This window comes from Dendrobates tinctorius, unplaced genomic scaffold (genome assembly GCF_039654945.1).
Source record: "Dendrobates tinctorius isolate UK_male_01 unplaced genomic scaffold, ASM3965494v1 ptg000011l, whole genome shotgun sequence".
In the NCBI taxonomy this organism is placed as follows: Eukaryota; Metazoa; Chordata; class Amphibia; order Anura; family Dendrobatidae; genus Dendrobates; species Dendrobates tinctorius.
This window is the reverse complement of record NW_027361679.1, coordinates 70,981,054-70,999,593: the sequence shown is the minus strand read 5'-3', so window position 1 is coordinate 70,999,593 and position 18,540 is coordinate 70,981,054. Positions and strand designations below refer to the sequence as shown.

At 43.7% G+C, this 18,540-nt stretch overlaps 1 protein-coding gene across 5 annotated transcripts in view; it reads left to right on the top strand.

Annotated features, from left to right (window-relative positions):
* INTS10 (integrator complex subunit 10) overlaps positions 1-17,924 on the top strand; it is an 82,845-nt gene extending 64,921 nt beyond the window's left edge. For 4 of the 5 annotated variants that reach the window (XM_073543199.1, XM_073543217.1, XM_073543221.1 and 1 more), the window contains 4 exons: positions 2,848-3,010; positions 13,324-13,417; positions 15,641-15,718; positions 17,628-17,924. In XM_073543199.1, coding sequence (XP_073399300.1) covers positions 2,848-3,010; positions 13,324-13,417; positions 15,641-15,718; positions 17,628-17,784 — 492 coding nt within the window. In that variant the 3' untranslated portion in view covers positions 17,785-17,924. The remainder of the gene's footprint in view (positions 1-2,847; positions 3,011-13,323; positions 13,418-15,640; positions 15,719-17,627) is intronic. The other variant, XM_073543202.1, reaches the window with a different exon arrangement.
* The last annotated feature ends 616 nt before the right edge of the window (positions 17,925-18,540 follow it).

The window sequence follows — 18,540 nt, the reverse complement described above, 5'->3', positions numbered from 1 at the left end:
ACTTTCCTTGCTCGACTAATCTCTTTTCTAAGTCCAGCTGGACTAGTTTTCCATATCCACCCTCATCCCTGTAGGCTGGGTTATCTTCCTTTTGATCTCAGTCTGCAAGGTCATCCAGTAGTCTTCATTCTACCGGCTTAGTCGAGCAATCAGTTGTCTCTTCATAGCCATCCTGAGCCAACATCGCGGCGATGTGATCCAGGTTATCCCCAGGTTCCATTCAGTACGTTTTCAGTGTTTGACTCTTTAGCAGGTTCTCAGTGACCTGCTCTCAGGTCTTGCCATTTTCTCACAGAACGGATTTCAGCCGTTTCCAAACAAGGGGATGCCTCAGTATATCTCTTTTCTCCCGAGCGTTTCGCAAACTAGACTACTTCTGCGACTACGAACCCTCCGGTACCAAGTCTTCTACTACGGTCCTTCCTCTCTCAGAAGTGCATCCCTCTGGGATACCAACGGCGAATTCACACATTAGTTGGCAAGGTCAACCTTCAAACCACCCGCCGCTATATCGTGTCATGCCTTAGTCTCCACCCGTGTTGCAAGGTTCTATAGACACGTGGCCTAGCTTGCTCATCAGAGCATTCTTCCTGGAGGCCGGTCGGAAGATTTGACCGGCTTCACTGTCCAAAAGATTTTTCTTGCATAGAGACCTTGGTTTTCGCCTAATCGTTCCCATCTGGGGGTCCATTTGGCTTTCAGTTTCACATCAACTTTCCGTTCCTTCTGGGTGGCTCCAACAGGCCAAATTATTGAGAAGGTCACCGGAAGGACAAGCGCTCTCCTTCCTCAGGCTGCACCCTGTCGTTCTTCAGCGCATTTTCCTCAGCGTGCCTTTTCGGGATCTAGGATTGAGCTCATCCTTGTTTTTCTCAGGAAGAAAATTTTTCTTCGTTCAGCATTTGCCTCCTGTGAATCGTATGTTTTTTTTCCATGAAGCTCTTATCCAGGTCCTGATTTATTCAGGGCTTTGGCGATATCTGCTTTGCAATGGACGGGTTCATTTTCCTTTCAGTTGGTAGCCTTCCCTTTTCATGCTCTCCACCACTCCTAGGGTCTCACAGACTCTGTACCAGCTGTGGTTCTCTTCCTGTGGATCAGTGGTCCACTCTCCATCATTCTGGATTCCCTTTCTTTCGTCCGCCTCAGATTTTCCTTCGTGGCGCTCTCTCATCAGGCTACCTGGCCACGGCAACGGTACTTATCAAGCTCAGGCTTGAAGTATAGAGGTCCTCTGGCCTCCAGGTCAGCGTCTGATCGCGGAATCTGGTCGACATTAGTAGGGTTGCTGGCTCAGGAAGGACTGCGTTCTTTTCAGTATGACGCACCCTGCCCAGGCAGTGGGTGTCCTCCCAGTGGTACTCTTTGGGCCTTCATCTGGCACCTCTGCAGTGTGATGATATGTCCTCCACAGGTCCATAAGGTTTTTCACAACCCATGCCTAGCTTCGGCAAGTGCTGGTCGGGGTAAAGAAGACCTCGCAGGTGACCTTGCAGGTGACGAGGGTGACTCCCTCGTCCTGATGGAGTTATTTGCTGTTCCCTCCCCATGGAGACTGCTTTGGGACGTCCCATGGTTTCTGTGTCCCCCGTTAAGGCGATAGAGAAAACAGGATTTTTAGTTGCTTACCGTAAAATCTGTTTCTCTGAGCCTTCATTGGGGGACACAGCACCCTCCCAAGTGGAACAGCTCGGTTTACTGTATAATATTGTTACAGTGTGGATTTCTGTTTTCTGTGGTTTTTATCTCATTTACAGATTGCTTCTCCTACTGCTTTCTCACTAACTGATCATCCTACTTCCTGTCAGTGGGGTGTACACTGCAGAGGAGGAGCTAAGTTTTTTTCTGCATAGTGTCAGCCTCCTAGTGGCAGCAGCATACACCCCATGGTTTCTGTGTCCCCCAATGTAGGCTCAGAGAAACAGATTTTACGGTAAGCAACTAAAAATCCTGTTTTTATGCACTAATGGTTGTCTTCAGCACTTATTACCATACCATTGCTATATGCTGCTAGATTGTTATAGTTTATGTATCTGTTAAAAGTAAACCAATCGGCGTTCAGCCCAGTATCGCTCAGTTACCATCATTTGAGTATATATGCCAGGCTATTACTAATATATCTATTTACCCTTACATTGTTGCTCTTCATCCTCTAGCCATCCAGGTTAAAGTAGTGGATATCTAGTTTGTTTACACATTAGTGGTCAGGTGTGCTCAATTTGATACAGATGCACTGGATCCATTTTGATCCAAGTGCATTTCTGTTTTCTATGTGTCCATTGTATTAGATTAGGGATTGAAGAGGACAGCAATCGTTGAATGGGGTGCCACATCGCAATATTAAGGTGCCAACCTCCGCTCCTAGGTAGGCCATCAGATTCTAGGGCCTACTAGGGGGAGTGTCGGTGTCATATCCCCCCCCCCCCAAAAAAAAAAAAAGATAGCTGCCTTCATTCCCTGTTTAATATTCTCATTCAGGTGTTTTTAATATATATTGGCCTATAATTATTTGATTATTAATAAAAAGTTTTCCTTTAGGGGTATTTTCTTTTTGGTATATTTTGGTACGTTTCCAATATCCACAGGTATGTTTCCCTAATATGCTAAACGGGATGAATATTGCCCAAAGCTGAATGATTTAGGTTTCCTTACCAATGTTACATGTTTTGTGGCTATAATGGAAGAATGCTGTAGTCCATTAAGCATGTCATCTTTTCTCATGTGGGTTTAATAACCAAGAGTTTCCTTTATTTGCTTTGTTGGAACCAACAGCTAAGTCACTAGAGAACATAATTCTGCACCACCTTCACAGGATGTGATAGCTAATGTTTGCCTTTTATTCTTTAGCTCAGAGCCTTCTCTGATAATCGAGATGATATGTCTCTTGGTCACCTGATTGTGTTACTGCAGCAGGACTGGCCCAAAGGAGAGACCCTCTTCTTAAAAGCTATAGGAAGGATTTGCCAGCAAGGAAACTTCCAATATGAGAATTTTTTCAACTATATCACAAGTATGTTTGTATCATTTTCACATTTTAGATTTGTGTCTATCGTTTATACTCCTACATGTAAAGGAATTTTTGGCTTAGTGATTTGACAAATGATCTTATAAGTGTAAAATCCTCGATATCAAAACTATCTATGTGTACAGGATCAATAGAAAGTCTATGAGTCCCATGTCCCTACTTAGCACGGCCACCAGTGAATGGCAGACAAAATGAGTGCTGCCAAATGCCTAACATGCCAATAGTAGTTTCCCTATAAGTAATTGTATTTTAATATTAGTTATTTTTAATAATATACATTTTACTGCTCCAAAAAAAACAATAGTACTGTGTTAACATCATAAAATGCAAGTACCATAAATTTTCCATGCTTTGTCCTGGGTTTTAACACTGCTCTATTGTAAATTTACAGTGGAATTTAACAGGATCAAGTTGGAAGTAAGGCAATGCCGGGGAGAAGACAGAAGTGGTTTAGGTCTGCTTCGGTCTTAAATTTTGCTGGCTACAAGCTCTCAATGAGCGCTGTGTAGTGTATAGAAGCAGTGCCAATGCTTCTGTTCTGTAGCACCTGGTGATCATTGATTGCCGGGTGTGTGGCATAAAAGAGCTACTGAGCCCAAGCAGATCCAGATCAGCTATGTCAGCGACTATGTAGTGTGCTATTTTACCCTGTAACTATGGCTCCTATGGATACCCCAGTTACAGTGGGAAAAAAAAGAGAAAGTCAGAAATACCGCAGATGTTCTTTATAGATCTCCGATGATCTCTCGGGGAAACAAATTATTTAAAGAAATATGCATAAAAAACAGGTGCAAATAAATGGAATAAAAAGTTGAAAAAAAAAAGGGTCCCTACTGCAAAATAATTTTAATTTTTTTATGATATTTTCTGATGTAAATGTAAGAAAAAAAATCTTCACATATTAATTCCTATATTAACACAGTCTAACAAAGTATTAGCAAAAAGATGTCCAAACTACAACATCTATATACACAACCTCCATTGTATAAGTGGAAAAAGATGATGAAATGCAAAAAAATGAATACTATTAAAAAATAACCTTTATTGATATTAATAAGAATGGATAAAAAATATTTAGAATCAAGCTTCTAGAACCACAAAAGGGACAAATAGTAAGTACCAATAAAAATGTGTATGCACTTAGGGTATTACATCAGAGAAGAAAGAAAGCTTTCAATTGCAAACTGGAGCTAATAAAAATGGTAAGTTAAAATTGATATACAATAAATTAAGTGCAAAGAGCACAATGTAAACATCATGAGGTATAAAACTTGACTGAATACCCAATATATAAAAAAAAAAATCTACTAATACAAAGAAAGCAAAATAAAGGCATGCCCATCACAAAATAAAAGGTAAATACCTCTTAAAAATAACAATTTATGAATAAAGTGCATAAATGTAAATACCATGAAATGTAAATACCATGATTAAGTAAACTGAACAAAAACTAATAAGGGAACATGGGAAAACTGTGCAAAATAGCTGTTGTGCATATTATTGAGGGTATTGATCAGTGAAAATGGAAACAATGCTCAAAAAAATAAAATACCTGTAAAGTGCTAGAAATATTGTTTACAAATGCAGCGTGTTCTCATAGAGGAAGCATTTGCGAAACGGCGCTGTCGGGGTGAGAACACGCTGCATTTGGCACCTTTATTTCTAGCACTTTACAGGTATTTTATTTTATTTTTTTGAGCATTGTTTCCATCTTCACTGACCAATGCCGTCAGTAATATGCTCAACAGCTATTTTGCACAGTTTTCCCATGCTCCCATATTAGTTTCTCCTACGCCTCATTGGGTGACACAGGACCATGGGTGTTATGCTGCTTGCTTGCCACTAGGAAGACACTAAGTGAAACACAGAAAAAGTTAACTCCTCCTCTGCAGTATACACCCGCCCACAGGCTGAGATTGAACCAGTTTTTGCTTAGTGTCTGTAGGAGGCACTTGGGTCTGGCTTCAGACCCTAACGTTTTTATTTTATCTTTTGAATTTTTCTGTAAATTTGAAGTGAAGGGGGCAATGGATCCTTTCTAGGGTTCGATTTCCCCCGAACCATCAACAGGCGAGAACGCAGAGTATACCTCCCCGTACCCTCTCCTGCGACGTCTGGGGCATGCCTGGGCTCACTTACGGGCAACGGTTCCTCCACGGTCCCGAATTCCCCACATCTCCAAGAGGTCAACAGAGCCAGGTACATAGCCGAATAAGGCCCCCACCTAATGGCGCTGCAACTACTTCACGGACGAGACCCCCTGAGTGGAATGCAATACAGTTGGCAACCTCTCCATCCCCGTCTAAAGGGAGGATCGATTGAGGACTATAACTTTCAGGACAGCGCAGCTCCCGGCTCTGCTACACCACCTCCGTGAGTATGACAGGGAGCGCTGATCGCAGACGGCAGGTCTCCGCGCCGGCATGTCCGTGCAAGAGATAGTGGGTCCTGGACCCTTGGGAGGAGAGGGAGCGATGTTCCGGTGCCCAGCGGCGCTTGTTCCGGTGTCCGGACGCAGTTCTCCCCTAAGCCGACACGCATCGCCACAGTTACTTTGCTCCGCCCACCGCAAGTGTGCCAGCCCATGTTGTTGGCGCTTCTCGTCCTGAACGAGAAGCATTCTCCTATTCTCGGGGGCCATGATGTTTTTCTCTCAGCCTACTCCCTGACGACCAACGATGGCAATAATTAGCAGTAACGCTGGAAGGAGTCAGCGAGTTTGGAGCAGAGATCGCGAAGGCACACTTCTCTCCTGGGGACACAACAACAGATCCTGGGTAACCTGTACTGCGCCTCAGCAGGTGACATCCCTTCTCGGCAGTGCTTATACACTTTCTCTACAATATGTAGCAACATTCTGCCTACAGCCTCTATGGGTACACTATGTTTCAGGTCTAAAAAAGGCTAACAAAGACAGTGTTTTCTTACTACACCCTTGTCCCGGGCTCACAATATTCCATTATACATGGATTGTGACACAGAATCTGCCAAATGGTGCCCGTCGCAGCCACCGGTTCCGCTGAGTCCAGTGGTGTGCATGCCTGTTAAGGTCTATGGATTCCATGACCGAGGCAATACCCCCTCTCCGGGGATTCTTTTTAGGTCAGGAAACCGTGGAGGGCTCTGGCAACGGTCGGGACAGTCCGTCAGCATGGATTGCACTTGGCAAATAGACGCACAGGTTTTTTTCCAAAAAAAAAACACCACATAACGCGTCCCCCGATCATGCTCCCGCTTCGGCGTATGCAATTTCCATCCCTCGTTCTCCCTCTCCTGACTCTGAATCCGAGGCTGAAACGTCATTGACCCAAGGAGCGGCTCAGTGGCTAGCACTGCAGCCTTGCAGCACTGGGGTCCTGGGATTCAGATCCCACCAACCCCGAATTATCAAGAGACACTTCATCCTTTTATAGGGTTGGTCAACAATACTCTGAGGGTGGACGAAGAAAAATATTTATTTCCCGGAACACGTAGTGGCCTTTAACAAGACGGCACATGCTCACAAGGTAGTTGTCTTTCATCCTGAGTCTAAGGACATTGTCCAGAGACTAGGGACCGGCCAGATTCGCAGGTTAACAGCCTGTTGAGGCTAAATAGCCCTTTGGTCATGATCTAATGAATGATTGGCTACAGCTCCCTTCGATGCTCCTCACCCTACTCACCCCTATCTGACGATTCCTCAGTCAGAAATCCACTGACCATCAAATTGACTACCTTGCTCGCTCTGATCTTCCCTGGAGGCAGCCAGCCTTGCTAATCAGATAGATCAGGCTGGGGACTTCGAAGATAACACCTCTTTAGAGGTGGCCAATTGCACTCCACAGGTAGCTGCACATGCCGTGTCCATTGGGTGAGCCCTATGGCTCCGAGATTGGCGATCAGATTCCGCTTCCAAGTGATTGTTAACTTCTCTGCCTTACCAGATGGGTCGCATATCTGCCGCTACTGGAGAGAACAGTAAATGCCTTCCTCACAGCCCCTTTTTGGATTCAACAGACCTCTTGACAATTCCAGTTGGTCTTCTGCAACTTTCCTTTCTGGGACAGGACGGTTCCCAGATCTCATACAGTCCTGGCCGTGCCTAGAAATCCAGGCCAGGGACATCTGGGTTTAAGGGAGCCAGAGACCTTAAATCCTCTACACAGTGACCTGTTGCGGCATCCGGGGTCACCAACAAATTAGGCGGACGATTGTCTATTTTGTCATGCCTGACTCTTGGACTCCCACAACGAGTGGGTCAGAGAGCTGGGGTCCTCTGGATACTAACTAGAGGTTTTTCTTCCTCTTCCCCGACAGGGTCCATACTGGACCTAAGGCTGTTAAACACGTTTTGCCAAGCCTAATGCTATTAAAACGTTTTATCAAGGTACGGCGCTTCAGACTGGATTCTCTCCACCGCCTCCAAGGAAAAAGGGGCGTTTTCCAATGTCCGTCGGCATCAGGGATGCTTATCTTCACATCCCAATCTTTTCTCCCCATCAACAGTTTTTCCTACACTTCGTAGTTCACGGGGGAACATTTCCTGTTTGTTGCTTTACCCTTCGGCCTCGCCACCGCCACCAGAATCCTCACCAGGGTCGTGGCAGCTGTCACAGCCATTCCTCACGCTCGGGGAGTGGTGGTACTTACGTATCCGGATGACCTATTTATCAAGGGACGTCCCTTCCAGTCTGTGAGGAGTCCGTAGGTATCACGGTGGATACACTTGCTCGCCTGGCCTGGAAAAATAGACTTAAAAAGTCGTCTTCTTCACCGGCTCAGCAGATTTCCTTCTAGGAAATAGTCCAGGACGCTTCCTGCAGATTGGTTATTCTCCTTCCAGAAGAGGCCTTGGCCTTACAACTGGGAGCACGAATTCCTTTACGTCCGATTCCTCGCTCCATATGGTTCTTCATGGGGATTTGCGGGTAAATGGCAGCGGCGATGTAAGCGGTCCCATTCGCACAATTCCATTTCTGCCCTTTGCAACATGCGCCACTGTTGGCCTGGGACAAAAACCCGATCTTGACCGTCAGTTCAGTCTGTCTTTGCGGATCAGGCAGACCCTCAGGTGGTGTACGCTGTAGTCCTCTTTGAACCAAGGAAAATCTTCCTCCCAGTGCGTGGTTAGGGGACCATGTACATATAGTTTTTTCGCCTTCACACAACACAGGGGCGTTGATGCTTTCCAATGTCGCGACTCTCCATCAGGCCCTACTAAGTTCTTTCATCATCCCCTCACAGGTCACCCCATCAGGTTCCAATCTGATAACGCCATGGCTATGGCGTATATCAACCGTCAAAAGGGTACCCGCAGTTAGTCGGCCAGACACGATGTGCGTCAGGTTCTCTGCTGGGCCGACAGCAACCATTCGGCCATCTTGGCGATTCACATCCCGAGCGTAGTGAATTGAGCGGCGAACTCTTTTTCTCAGTCGCCAGAGCTTCACCTTGGGAGGATGGTCTCTTCATCCGGAAGTCTTTCAGCAGATTTGTCGTCGCTGGAGGACTCTGGTTCGGGATCTCATGCCCTCAAAGCTAAACAACAAGGTTCCCCAGTGCATTGCCCTGTCACATGATCCATGCGCTATCGGAGCAGACGCTCTGGTTCTGCCGTGGCATCGGTTTCGGTTCCCGTATTCTTTTCGCCCTCTTACTTTACCCCGAAGGGTCATCAGAACCATTGCAACAGAGGGAGATTCCAGTGTTCCTAGTTACGCTGGACTAACCGCGCTGGACATGGTACGCGGAACTAGTTTTTCAATTTCTCACTGATGTTCCTTGGTGTCTACTAAATCGTATGGATCTACTCTTGCAGGTTACCACCAGAACTCCAGGGCTCTGTCTTTGTTGGCAGAGCCATTGAATCCTAGCTTTTTGCCCGAACTGGGATCTCCCATTTAGAAATCCCAACCATGTTAGTCCTAGGCGACCTGTGCCCATGTGCAGTTCTCATCGCACTTAGAGAATTTTCATTTCATGGCGCAAATGCCCATAGATGATCTCCTCTGGTGTTCTCCATTCCTTCCATCTTGGAATTCCTGCAATTTCAATCGAAGTCTGTTTGTTCGCACTTAGTTCGCTCAAAGGACAATTTACAGCCTTGTCAATTCTATTCCAACGTAAGATTACCACCAGGTTACAGGTGAAGCCGTTCTTTCAGGTAGTTTCCAGCTTGGCACCTCCCTCTAAGGTACTGTTGGAATTATGGGACCTTACCTTGGTCCTCGGAGTTCTATAAGAACTCCTTGCGAACCACTGCAGGATGTGGGAATAAGTCCATAAAATCCATTTTCTTTTATTCCATCACTTCCAATAGTATAAAAGCAATTATGTCATAGTCCAGAACATTAAAATCAAACGCGGTTCAACGCAAAACCGTGCGTCTAAGGCTGGTTTCACACTTGCGTTTTTTAGCGCTGCGCCTTGTGCGCGATCGTGCGCATGCGCATTGCTCCCCTATCTTTAACATGGGTGCGCATGGTCTAGCGCATGCACGCGTTCGTATGCGTTTTCGTGCGCATGCTTCTTTTGTAGTGTGCGCCTAGGCGCGCCGGACGCAACCTATTACATTTTTAGTCCGTCCGACCTGTCTAAAAAAAAAACACATGCGGAATGCGCAAAAAACAGCATTGCAGTCTATGGGAGCGCACACGTGTGCTAGGACATGCGCACGCATGCATTTAAAATTGCATGCATTTTTTGAGTTAACATGGTGACAAACTGGTTAAATTGCATGCGCAAAACACAGCAAACGCATGCAAAGCGCATGATGCGGTTTTTTTGCATGCGTTTGGTATGCGCAAAAACCGCTAGTGTGAAAGTAGCCTTAATCATTGACAAAGATCTAATGGCAGACTGGATATTTTAAAATAGATTTTATGGACTTAGTGCTGGACTTATTTTTTCTAAGTTCTGAAAACTTGCTGCACAACAGGATCTGTGCGCTCCAGGAGGAGGTGAGCAGACACTAAACTTTTTCTTGTATATTTTGACTGCTGGAAGTGCCCCTAATTTTTATTCCTTTGGAAAGTGGTTTCCTCTTGGTGGCAATTACTTCAATCAGACGAGTCTCTAAGTTGACGGTTCATCTTGCCAACCTCCGTTCCTGATTTTTCAGCAAGCCAAGGCAATTTTGAGGCAATTTTGAGGACGTCGCCATTTTTCTGCCAACGTTGTTTCCTGTTTCATCTTCACGAGGACATCGTTTTTGCCTTCATTCTGTCCGGCACCAGTCCATCGTATCGAGGGACCTCTACATACTCTGGATGTGGTTAGGGCTCTTAGACATTGCATCTCGCGTACATCTTCCCTGCACAAGCCAGATGTCTTGTTCGGATTTTCAGAAGGGCATAGGACGGCTCTAGCCACTCCAAACGCCACACTAGCCGAGTGGTTTCGCTCAGCTATTCAGGACCCCTACTGTGTCAAGGGCACACCTATCCCAGTAGGGATGACAACATATTCTACTCGGTCAATAGACGCCTCTTGGACCATTCGACATCGGCGTCAGCAGAATAGGTCTGCAAAGCTGCGTCTGGGTCCAGCTCGCATACCTTTCAAAACTCTACCACATACATTTTCAGGTCACAGCAGATGCAGCTCTTGGCAGGCGCTTGCTGCAACCGGCAGTACCACATCTGTAGGCCAGTGGTACATGGGGTATTAGCAGTTGTATTGCTCCCCACCCAGGGACTGCTTTAGGACGTCCCATGGTCCTGTGTCCCCCAATGAGACATAGGAGAAAAAGGGATTTTTGTGTACTTACCGTAAAATCCTTTTCTCTGAGCCAATCATTGGGGGACACAGCACCCACCCTGATAGCCTATTGGCTTATTGCTTCATCTTAAGTTTTTACATAATTTCTGATTATTATTTGTTTAAGATGTCCTACTGCTTTGTTACTGAACTGGTTCAATCTCAGCCTGTGGGCAGGTGTATACTGCAGAGGAGGAGTTAACTTTTTCTGTGTTTAACTTAGTGTCCTCCTAGTGGCAAGCAGCATAACACCCATGGTCCTGTGTCCCCCAATGATTGGCTCGGAGGAAAGGATTTTACTATGTTTTGTTCACAGTTTACTTTTATGCACTTTGCACTTTATTCATAAATTATTTATTTATTTTTAAGAGGTATTTACCTTTTATTTTGTGAATATATAATTTATGTGCATGCCTTTATTTTGCTTTCTTTGAATTAGTACAATATTTTTTTGATATATTTGGTATTCAGTCAGGTTTTATACCTCAAGATGTTTACATTGTGCTCTTTGCACTTAATTTATTGTATATCAATTTTAACTTACTATTTTTATTAGCTCCAGTTTGCAATTGAAAGTTTTCTTCTCTGATGTAATACCCTAAGTGCATACACATTTTTATTGGTACTTAACATTTGTCCCTTTTCCACTGTGTTCTTCTTTTTGTGGTTCTAGAAGCTTGATTCTATATATTTTTTTTATCCGTTTTGATTAATATCAATAAAGATTATTTTCTAATCGTATTCATTCTTTTGCATTTCATAATCTTTTCTCCAGTTATACATATTAATTCCTGTATTTTATGACGCACCGGACTGTAACAAACACCCCAAAGGAAAAGGGAGAGAGAGGGAGACATTGAAAACATATACAGTATAGGCAGTAATTTATAGATGTATCTATATCTGGAACAATTTCAAGGGTGCCAGCACTTTCGGCCATAACTGTGTATAGATATCTATATACAGACCAGTTATCGTTATACAGTCCATTTTGTCTTTTTTCCCCCTCTGTGTTTTTGTGGTGTTCCAATACACACAGAAAATAACCAAGTGTGTAATTGCAATAATTTTCTGGGAGAAATGCTTCATTTTCTGGGACAATTTCAAAGGTGCCAACACTTTCGGCCATGACTGTATATAGATATGCCATATTTTTCGAATTATAAGACGTCTTACAATCCGAATTGTAGCTGCGGTGGAGCATATTGGCTGTGGTGAAGCAAGGTAGCTGTTGCCGGATGATTCTAGTGGAGGCAGGAGTTGAGCGATGGCTGCAGGCCCCAGGCTGGTTTGATGAGGTGTTCGGCGGTGTGGGGGGCTCCGCCGGCATTTTGTGAAAGCCCAGAACCCTACAATTTCCATACTCTTCTATGCAGTGGACTCCAGGAAAATAGGCGACGAATGCACAAATTGAGATCTTAATTGAGTATGCACCCCCTTCAGCGGCCATTTTTTCAGAGTTCACCGCATTAGAAATTATGGAAGATTCAGAGCTCCGGGCTTTCACAAAATGTCAGCGAAGCCCCTGCTCCACTGAACACCTAGTTGTACCAGCCTGGAGTCCGCAGCCATAGCCCTGCTCTGGCTGCAGTCAAACACCTCATCCTACCAGCCTGGAGTCCACAGCATCTCCTGTCTCTGCCAGCAGCAACCCTGCCATCTGAGACCCCGCTCCTGGTATGCATGGTCCCCTCACCCCCCCGCTCCTGGTATGCATGGTCCCCTCACCCCCCCGCTCCTGGTATGCATGGTCCCCTCACCCCCCCGCTCCTGGTATGCATGGTCCCCTCACCCCCCCAATCCTGGTATGCATGGTCCCCTCACCCCCCCAATCCTGGTATGCATGGTCCCTTCACCCCCCCCCCAATCCTGATATGCATGGTCCCCTCACCCCCCCCCAATCCTGGTATGCATGGTCCCCGCACCCCCCCAATCCTGGTATGCATGCTACCCCTCACCCCTCTATTCTGATATGCATGGTCCCCCTATTAAACTGCACACATACAAAACAAAAACATTTATACTCGCCTTTCTTCCCTGTGCTCCAGCGCTGTCCCGTTCTGCCGGAGGCCGGGGAAGAAGTGCGGAGCAGGACTACGCGCATACCCATACCGCGCTTTCCGGCGCCATATTGCTGAAGACACTGCAAATGTGTCTTCAGTAAAATGGTGCCGGATAGCGCTATGCGCATGCACGATTCCAACGCCGCACTCCTCCTGCCCCCGTGTCCGAGAAGAGAAGCGCTGCGGCAACGCTCCTCCCGGTCAGGTAAGTATGGCGCCGGACATCGCGTTATGCATTCAGTGTCTATGCGTACCGTGATCTCCGGCGCCATACACACTCCTCTTACCTGTAACCGGATGCCGCCTTCTGTCTGGACCTAGACTGCGTAGGCATGTCGCGCTTGCGCAGTCTATAAAGGCTTCGTACAGAGTGACGCTTGTAGCGTTATATTATAGATATATATGTGTGTGTGTGTATGTATAAGGGGTTTAGTTTAGGACATTTCTATATGTATTGGTATCTTTCTTGCCTCATGTACTAACCAATTTTGTCTACAGACATCGACATGCTTGAGGAGTTTGCTTACTTACGGACCCAAGAAGGGGGTAAGATTCACTTGGAATTGATCCCCAATCAAGGAGTACTGCTCAAGTGAGTGTCTCTCTTTACCTCTCTAATGCATTAAATATTCTGCTGCACGCATAACTTAGCCTAATGTATTGGAAGAGGTTTTCCACAAACAAAGTAAAATAGATACTGGAATAATAATTTCCACAATTGAATGTGATTTAATAACATGTTTCTGTGTTGAGATAATCTTATAAATGTGCCCCTGCTGTGTACTGTGTAGTGGCTGTGTCTGACTGCAGGAACATGGTCTGATCATACCACAGCTCCTGGGCAGGGGGGAAGCAAAAGAGAATACACACAGGACAGCAAGGGATCACAGCTGTTTTTTTTTCAGTGATGTTTAACCCCTTAATGATCGGAGTTTTTTTCAGTTTTGCGTTTTCTTTTCTCGCTGCCCTTCTTCCCAAACCATAACTTTTTTATTTTTCCGTCAATATGGCCATGTGAGGGCTTATTGTTCGCGGGACAAGTTGTACTTTTGAACGACACCATTGGTTTTACCATATCATGTACTCGAAAATGGGAAAAAATTCCAAGTGCGATGAAATTGCAAAAAATTAACATGATTTTTGTTTGGCTTTTTTGCTAGGGTCGCTAAATGCTAAATCTGACCTGCCATTATGATTCTCCAGGTCATTGCGAGTTCATAGACACCAAACATGTCTAGGTTCTTTTTTATCTAAGTGGTGAAAAAAATTCCAAAGTTTGCTTAAAAAAAATAAATAAATAAAAAATTGCACCACTTTCCAATACTCGTAGCGTCTCCATTTTTCGTGATCTCAGGTTGGTTGAGGGCTTATTTTTTGCGTGCCAAGCTGACATTTTAATGATACCATTTATGTGTAGATATAATCTTTTGATCGTCCTTTATTGCATTTTAATGCAATGTCGCGGCGATCAAAAAAAAAACGTAATTCTGGCATTTTGATTTTTTTCCCGCTACGCTGTTTAGCCATCAGGTTAATCCTTTTTTATATTGATAGATCGGGCGATTCTGAACGCGGCGATACCAAATATGTGTTTGATTTTTTTTTTTTTTTTTTTTTTTTATTGCTGTATTTTGAATGGGGCGGAAGGGGGATGATTTAAACTTATAATTTTATTTTTTTTTCATATTTTTTCAAAACCTTTTTTTTTTTATTTTGGCATGCTTCAATAGCCTCCATAGGAGGCTAGAAGCTGCCATAGCCTGATTGGCTCTGCTACATATAGGCGATGAGCAGATCGCCTATATGTAGCTGAATTGCAGCATTGCTATGAACACATACCCACCGGGTGGTGCTCATAGCAATCCAGCATCAACAACCATAGAGGTCTCTAGGAGATCTCTGGTTGTTATGCCAATGCATCACTGACCTCCTGATCACGTGACGGGGGTCGACGATGCGCATATTTCCGGGCCGGCAGCTGGAAGCGCAGGTTAAATGCCGCGGTCAGTGTTTGACAGCGGAATTTAACTAGTTAATAAGCGCGGGTGGTACCGGCTTTGATGCGGGCTCACCGCCGGAGCCCTCATCAAAGTGGGGGATCTGACCTTCGATGTTCTATTGCGTCCAAAGTCAGAAAGGTTTAGCTTTTGGTGCCTTTTTTAAACATGTTTTACCTCGAGTAAGGTATCAGTTGTGATCCCCTGCTGTAATATGTCTATCCTATCCATTTGCTCCCCCCACCTGCCCAGGAGCTGTGGTATATCAGAGCATGTCCCTGTACGGTTAGACACAGATATTACACAGTACACAGCAGGGGAACATTTATAAGATTATCTCAGCACAGGAACATTTTATTTAAACACATCCAATTGTGAAACTTATTATTATTCCAAAATCTATTGATTAAAATGAACCTTGTTCATTGGACAACCTCTTTAAATATGAAGGAACTGAATGTGTAATCTAAGAAAGAAGTAAACATACGTCCAATAATGTAATACTTTTTAATGCACAAAGCTATTATGGTACCCAGAAGTAGTTGTAGAGGTGGAAGAGTAGTGACTACATATCTGGTCTGAAGCACTTGGCAGAAGGTCCTGGTACTCTTCTGTGGTCCCTATGGAATGGCCACTACTAGAATGCCTCATTATAATCTAGATATATTGTCCTTTCTAGGCAGGAGCATGAAAGAAAATGTATTGGAGAGCAATAGAAATATCCCGGCCTTCTAGCTGTGCTATATATAGTCTTGTATGTTTTTCACTGTAGTGTTTTGCAGCTGAGGATGAGTTATTACTGTTTGCTGTTTTTGAAGGAGCTCTAGCACTACCCTGGGGTTGCTGCAGCAAGAATTCATGCCTGTCCTGCAGGCCAGCATAGCAACCAGTGACAGGTACTAAGTCCATGAAGCCTGCTCATGATGTGCTGTGTCTGTCAACTTTTTTTTTCACAGCCCCATAGTTCTCGATGTTTGATGTGCAGTAATTTGCCCATATATTTTTTTTTATTTCAGTTTTTATTCTTCATTTGACTGTAAAGGTGTGACATCCAGCATTTTCGCCATGAGTGACTGGTTTATGTTGTCAGCTGGCCATCACACAAGATAATAAATAATACATTATACTCTCTGGAACGGAATGACTATGGTCCCGATTTCATCACTTGTGGGTTTTTTCAGGTCACTTTATTGTCTTGTGCTATTTGTTTGAAAAATTTGGCACAAAAGATAACTTGTCGCCCTTAGTTCATGAGCTTTGTGCAAAGTCAAAATTGATCTGTATTTTAGTCTTTAACCTTTTTTGGGACTTTTTAGCTCAAAAAGTTGCACATTTTGCAAAACATTGCAATTATTGTGTCGAAATATTTCACATGCATAAAATCACACCGGTGTAGGTCGAGTGTATATTTGCGACTAATTTTCCGACTTTCGGTGAAGTTGCAAATGATGAATCCGGTGAAAACATTTGGAAACCTTAAAGTTCACTCATGAAGTGGTGACTATAAAGGCAAAAAAACAAACAATACAGGCGAATATATATAGAATAGATTTCAAAAAAGTTGGGAAGATAAATGTGGCGCAATCAAATGTCTAAAAAATTCAACATAAAAATGGCACAAATGCAATAACAAATTGGGTCTCATGTGTACCGGTCTTCATCATGAATAGAAAAGAGAATGGTCCAGGTTTCCCTGGGACATATTGCAACTTGTTGGCCTCCTAACCAAAATCTAAGGAATGTAGTGTAAGGTTTTGGTCACATTGTGTTTTAGGCTACTATCGGTGACTCCATCGGGGCTTATGTTTGCAGCCCTGGAAAATGGGATTTGGACTTTTGCGCTGACGTGCTATTAACTTCAATAATGCCGACTGAGACACTTCAGCAGTATCTACTTATTTGAAGTGGCTGCAAAAACATGGTCCATTGCGCTCGAATAGGCAGATACTGCGAAAATGATACCTGACGGAGCACAATGAGACCTCATCTTCATTATTACAGTCAGTGCAAACGTCTGAATCCTATTTTCCAGACGTAAGTCCTAAAGGAGCCTAAAACGCAATGTGAACATAGCCTAACACTGTAAGCTGCGGTAATAAGCTGTTGGGCTGAGATTTGACAATATATAGACAAATAAAAGGACATCTATTTTAAGTGCCATACAACTGTTATGGATTTGGCGCTGGGATCTAGGTGTGGCTATCCATTTCATACAATAAACTGGACTTATGATATATTTAACTAGGGTTTATCTGTAGTACAGTGCCCCTTAAGTGTATGGAATACAAGGTAAGTTTTTAATGAGGTCGTGAATCAGAAATATTTCTATGTAAAGCGCAGTATTGCAACGCTGAAATGGATAGGTTGCCCATTATTTCATTGTGAATCTATTACATTATTTTAAGTGGGAAAAAAAAGCTCATTTTTAACCTACTGAGTGCAAGAAAGGACAGATTGTTTGAGATCCAATTTGCCATTTTTAATGTGTGTAAAGTACTAGTATAATTGACTCATCCTCTTTTAAAGGGTTATATGTGCAATAATTTTCTTCTGTTTATACACATTAATGGCTGTAGGCTCCATCCCCTACGATTGTAAAAAAAATAAGGACCTGTTGTGCTTTTTTAAAGAGCATTTCCTCCCTTCTGCTCTTGCCAAAACATTTCCCCTTCCATTTCTTCTAGGCGTTTGAACGTTTCCTAACAATTAGACCCCTCTCGATCAGACATGCCTTCAATGATTGGAAATTTGCTTTAGTCAACAGACACCTGTTCTCATTTTTAACATAAATTTGTTTTGTGGCAGACATCATACAGTGACCCGTGGCATTACAAAGGGAGTGAAAGAAGACTTCCGGCTAGCTATGGAACGACAGGTCTCCCGCTGCACAGAAAATCTTATGGTCGTCTTACATCAGTTTTGTATCAATGAGAAGATTTTGCTATTGCAGTGCTTGGCTTAACCTTTATATTGAATTTATTTGGGACCAGTTGTGACCTGGTAATGTGAATAACATAGTGATTGTGTCCATACATCGTCCCGTTTTTTATATGTACTGTATTTTTTTGGTGTGTCCATTGTAAATAAAGTTCTTTCTTTAAACATTCTGTGCATTAGTTTGATGCAAAATGTATCACTTGTGGATACCCTTCTTGCTCTTAATGGGGTCTTAAATGGCACAATGCCCAATGTCACTGTTTATCATTCTAATAAATGGATAATACAGCAATTTCCTGATTATGGCAACAGCTTTAAGAAGTACTCAAAGCATACTCCACGCCATAATTTCGACCATGTACTGAGCATATCTATAATATGGAGATGAACAAGGATTTTTCTTTTCCTCACAATCAACAATAAAATGTTAAAAAGTGTTAGATTTTGTCATGAACTCCGCACATTCACTGCACATGAGTCAGATGCAACTGTAAAGGTTGACTGCTTCTTACGCTCATTTGTCCATTCACATATCGCAATAGTCTGACAGCCAGTTCACACATTAACTCCACTCCCCCAACCTGTTATTTACACTCTGGCGTACACCGGGTGACTCCACCAAGCCATGCTTTCCCTTTTTAAAGATGTGGGTTCTTTTAGAGCAGCAAGGAACAAAACTTTTTACATTTAAGATCTAGTATATAAAAAAGTTATAGCGTTTACAAAAAGACAATAAGACATAAAGGAAATAATAGGGATAAAGTACAGAAACATTTACACA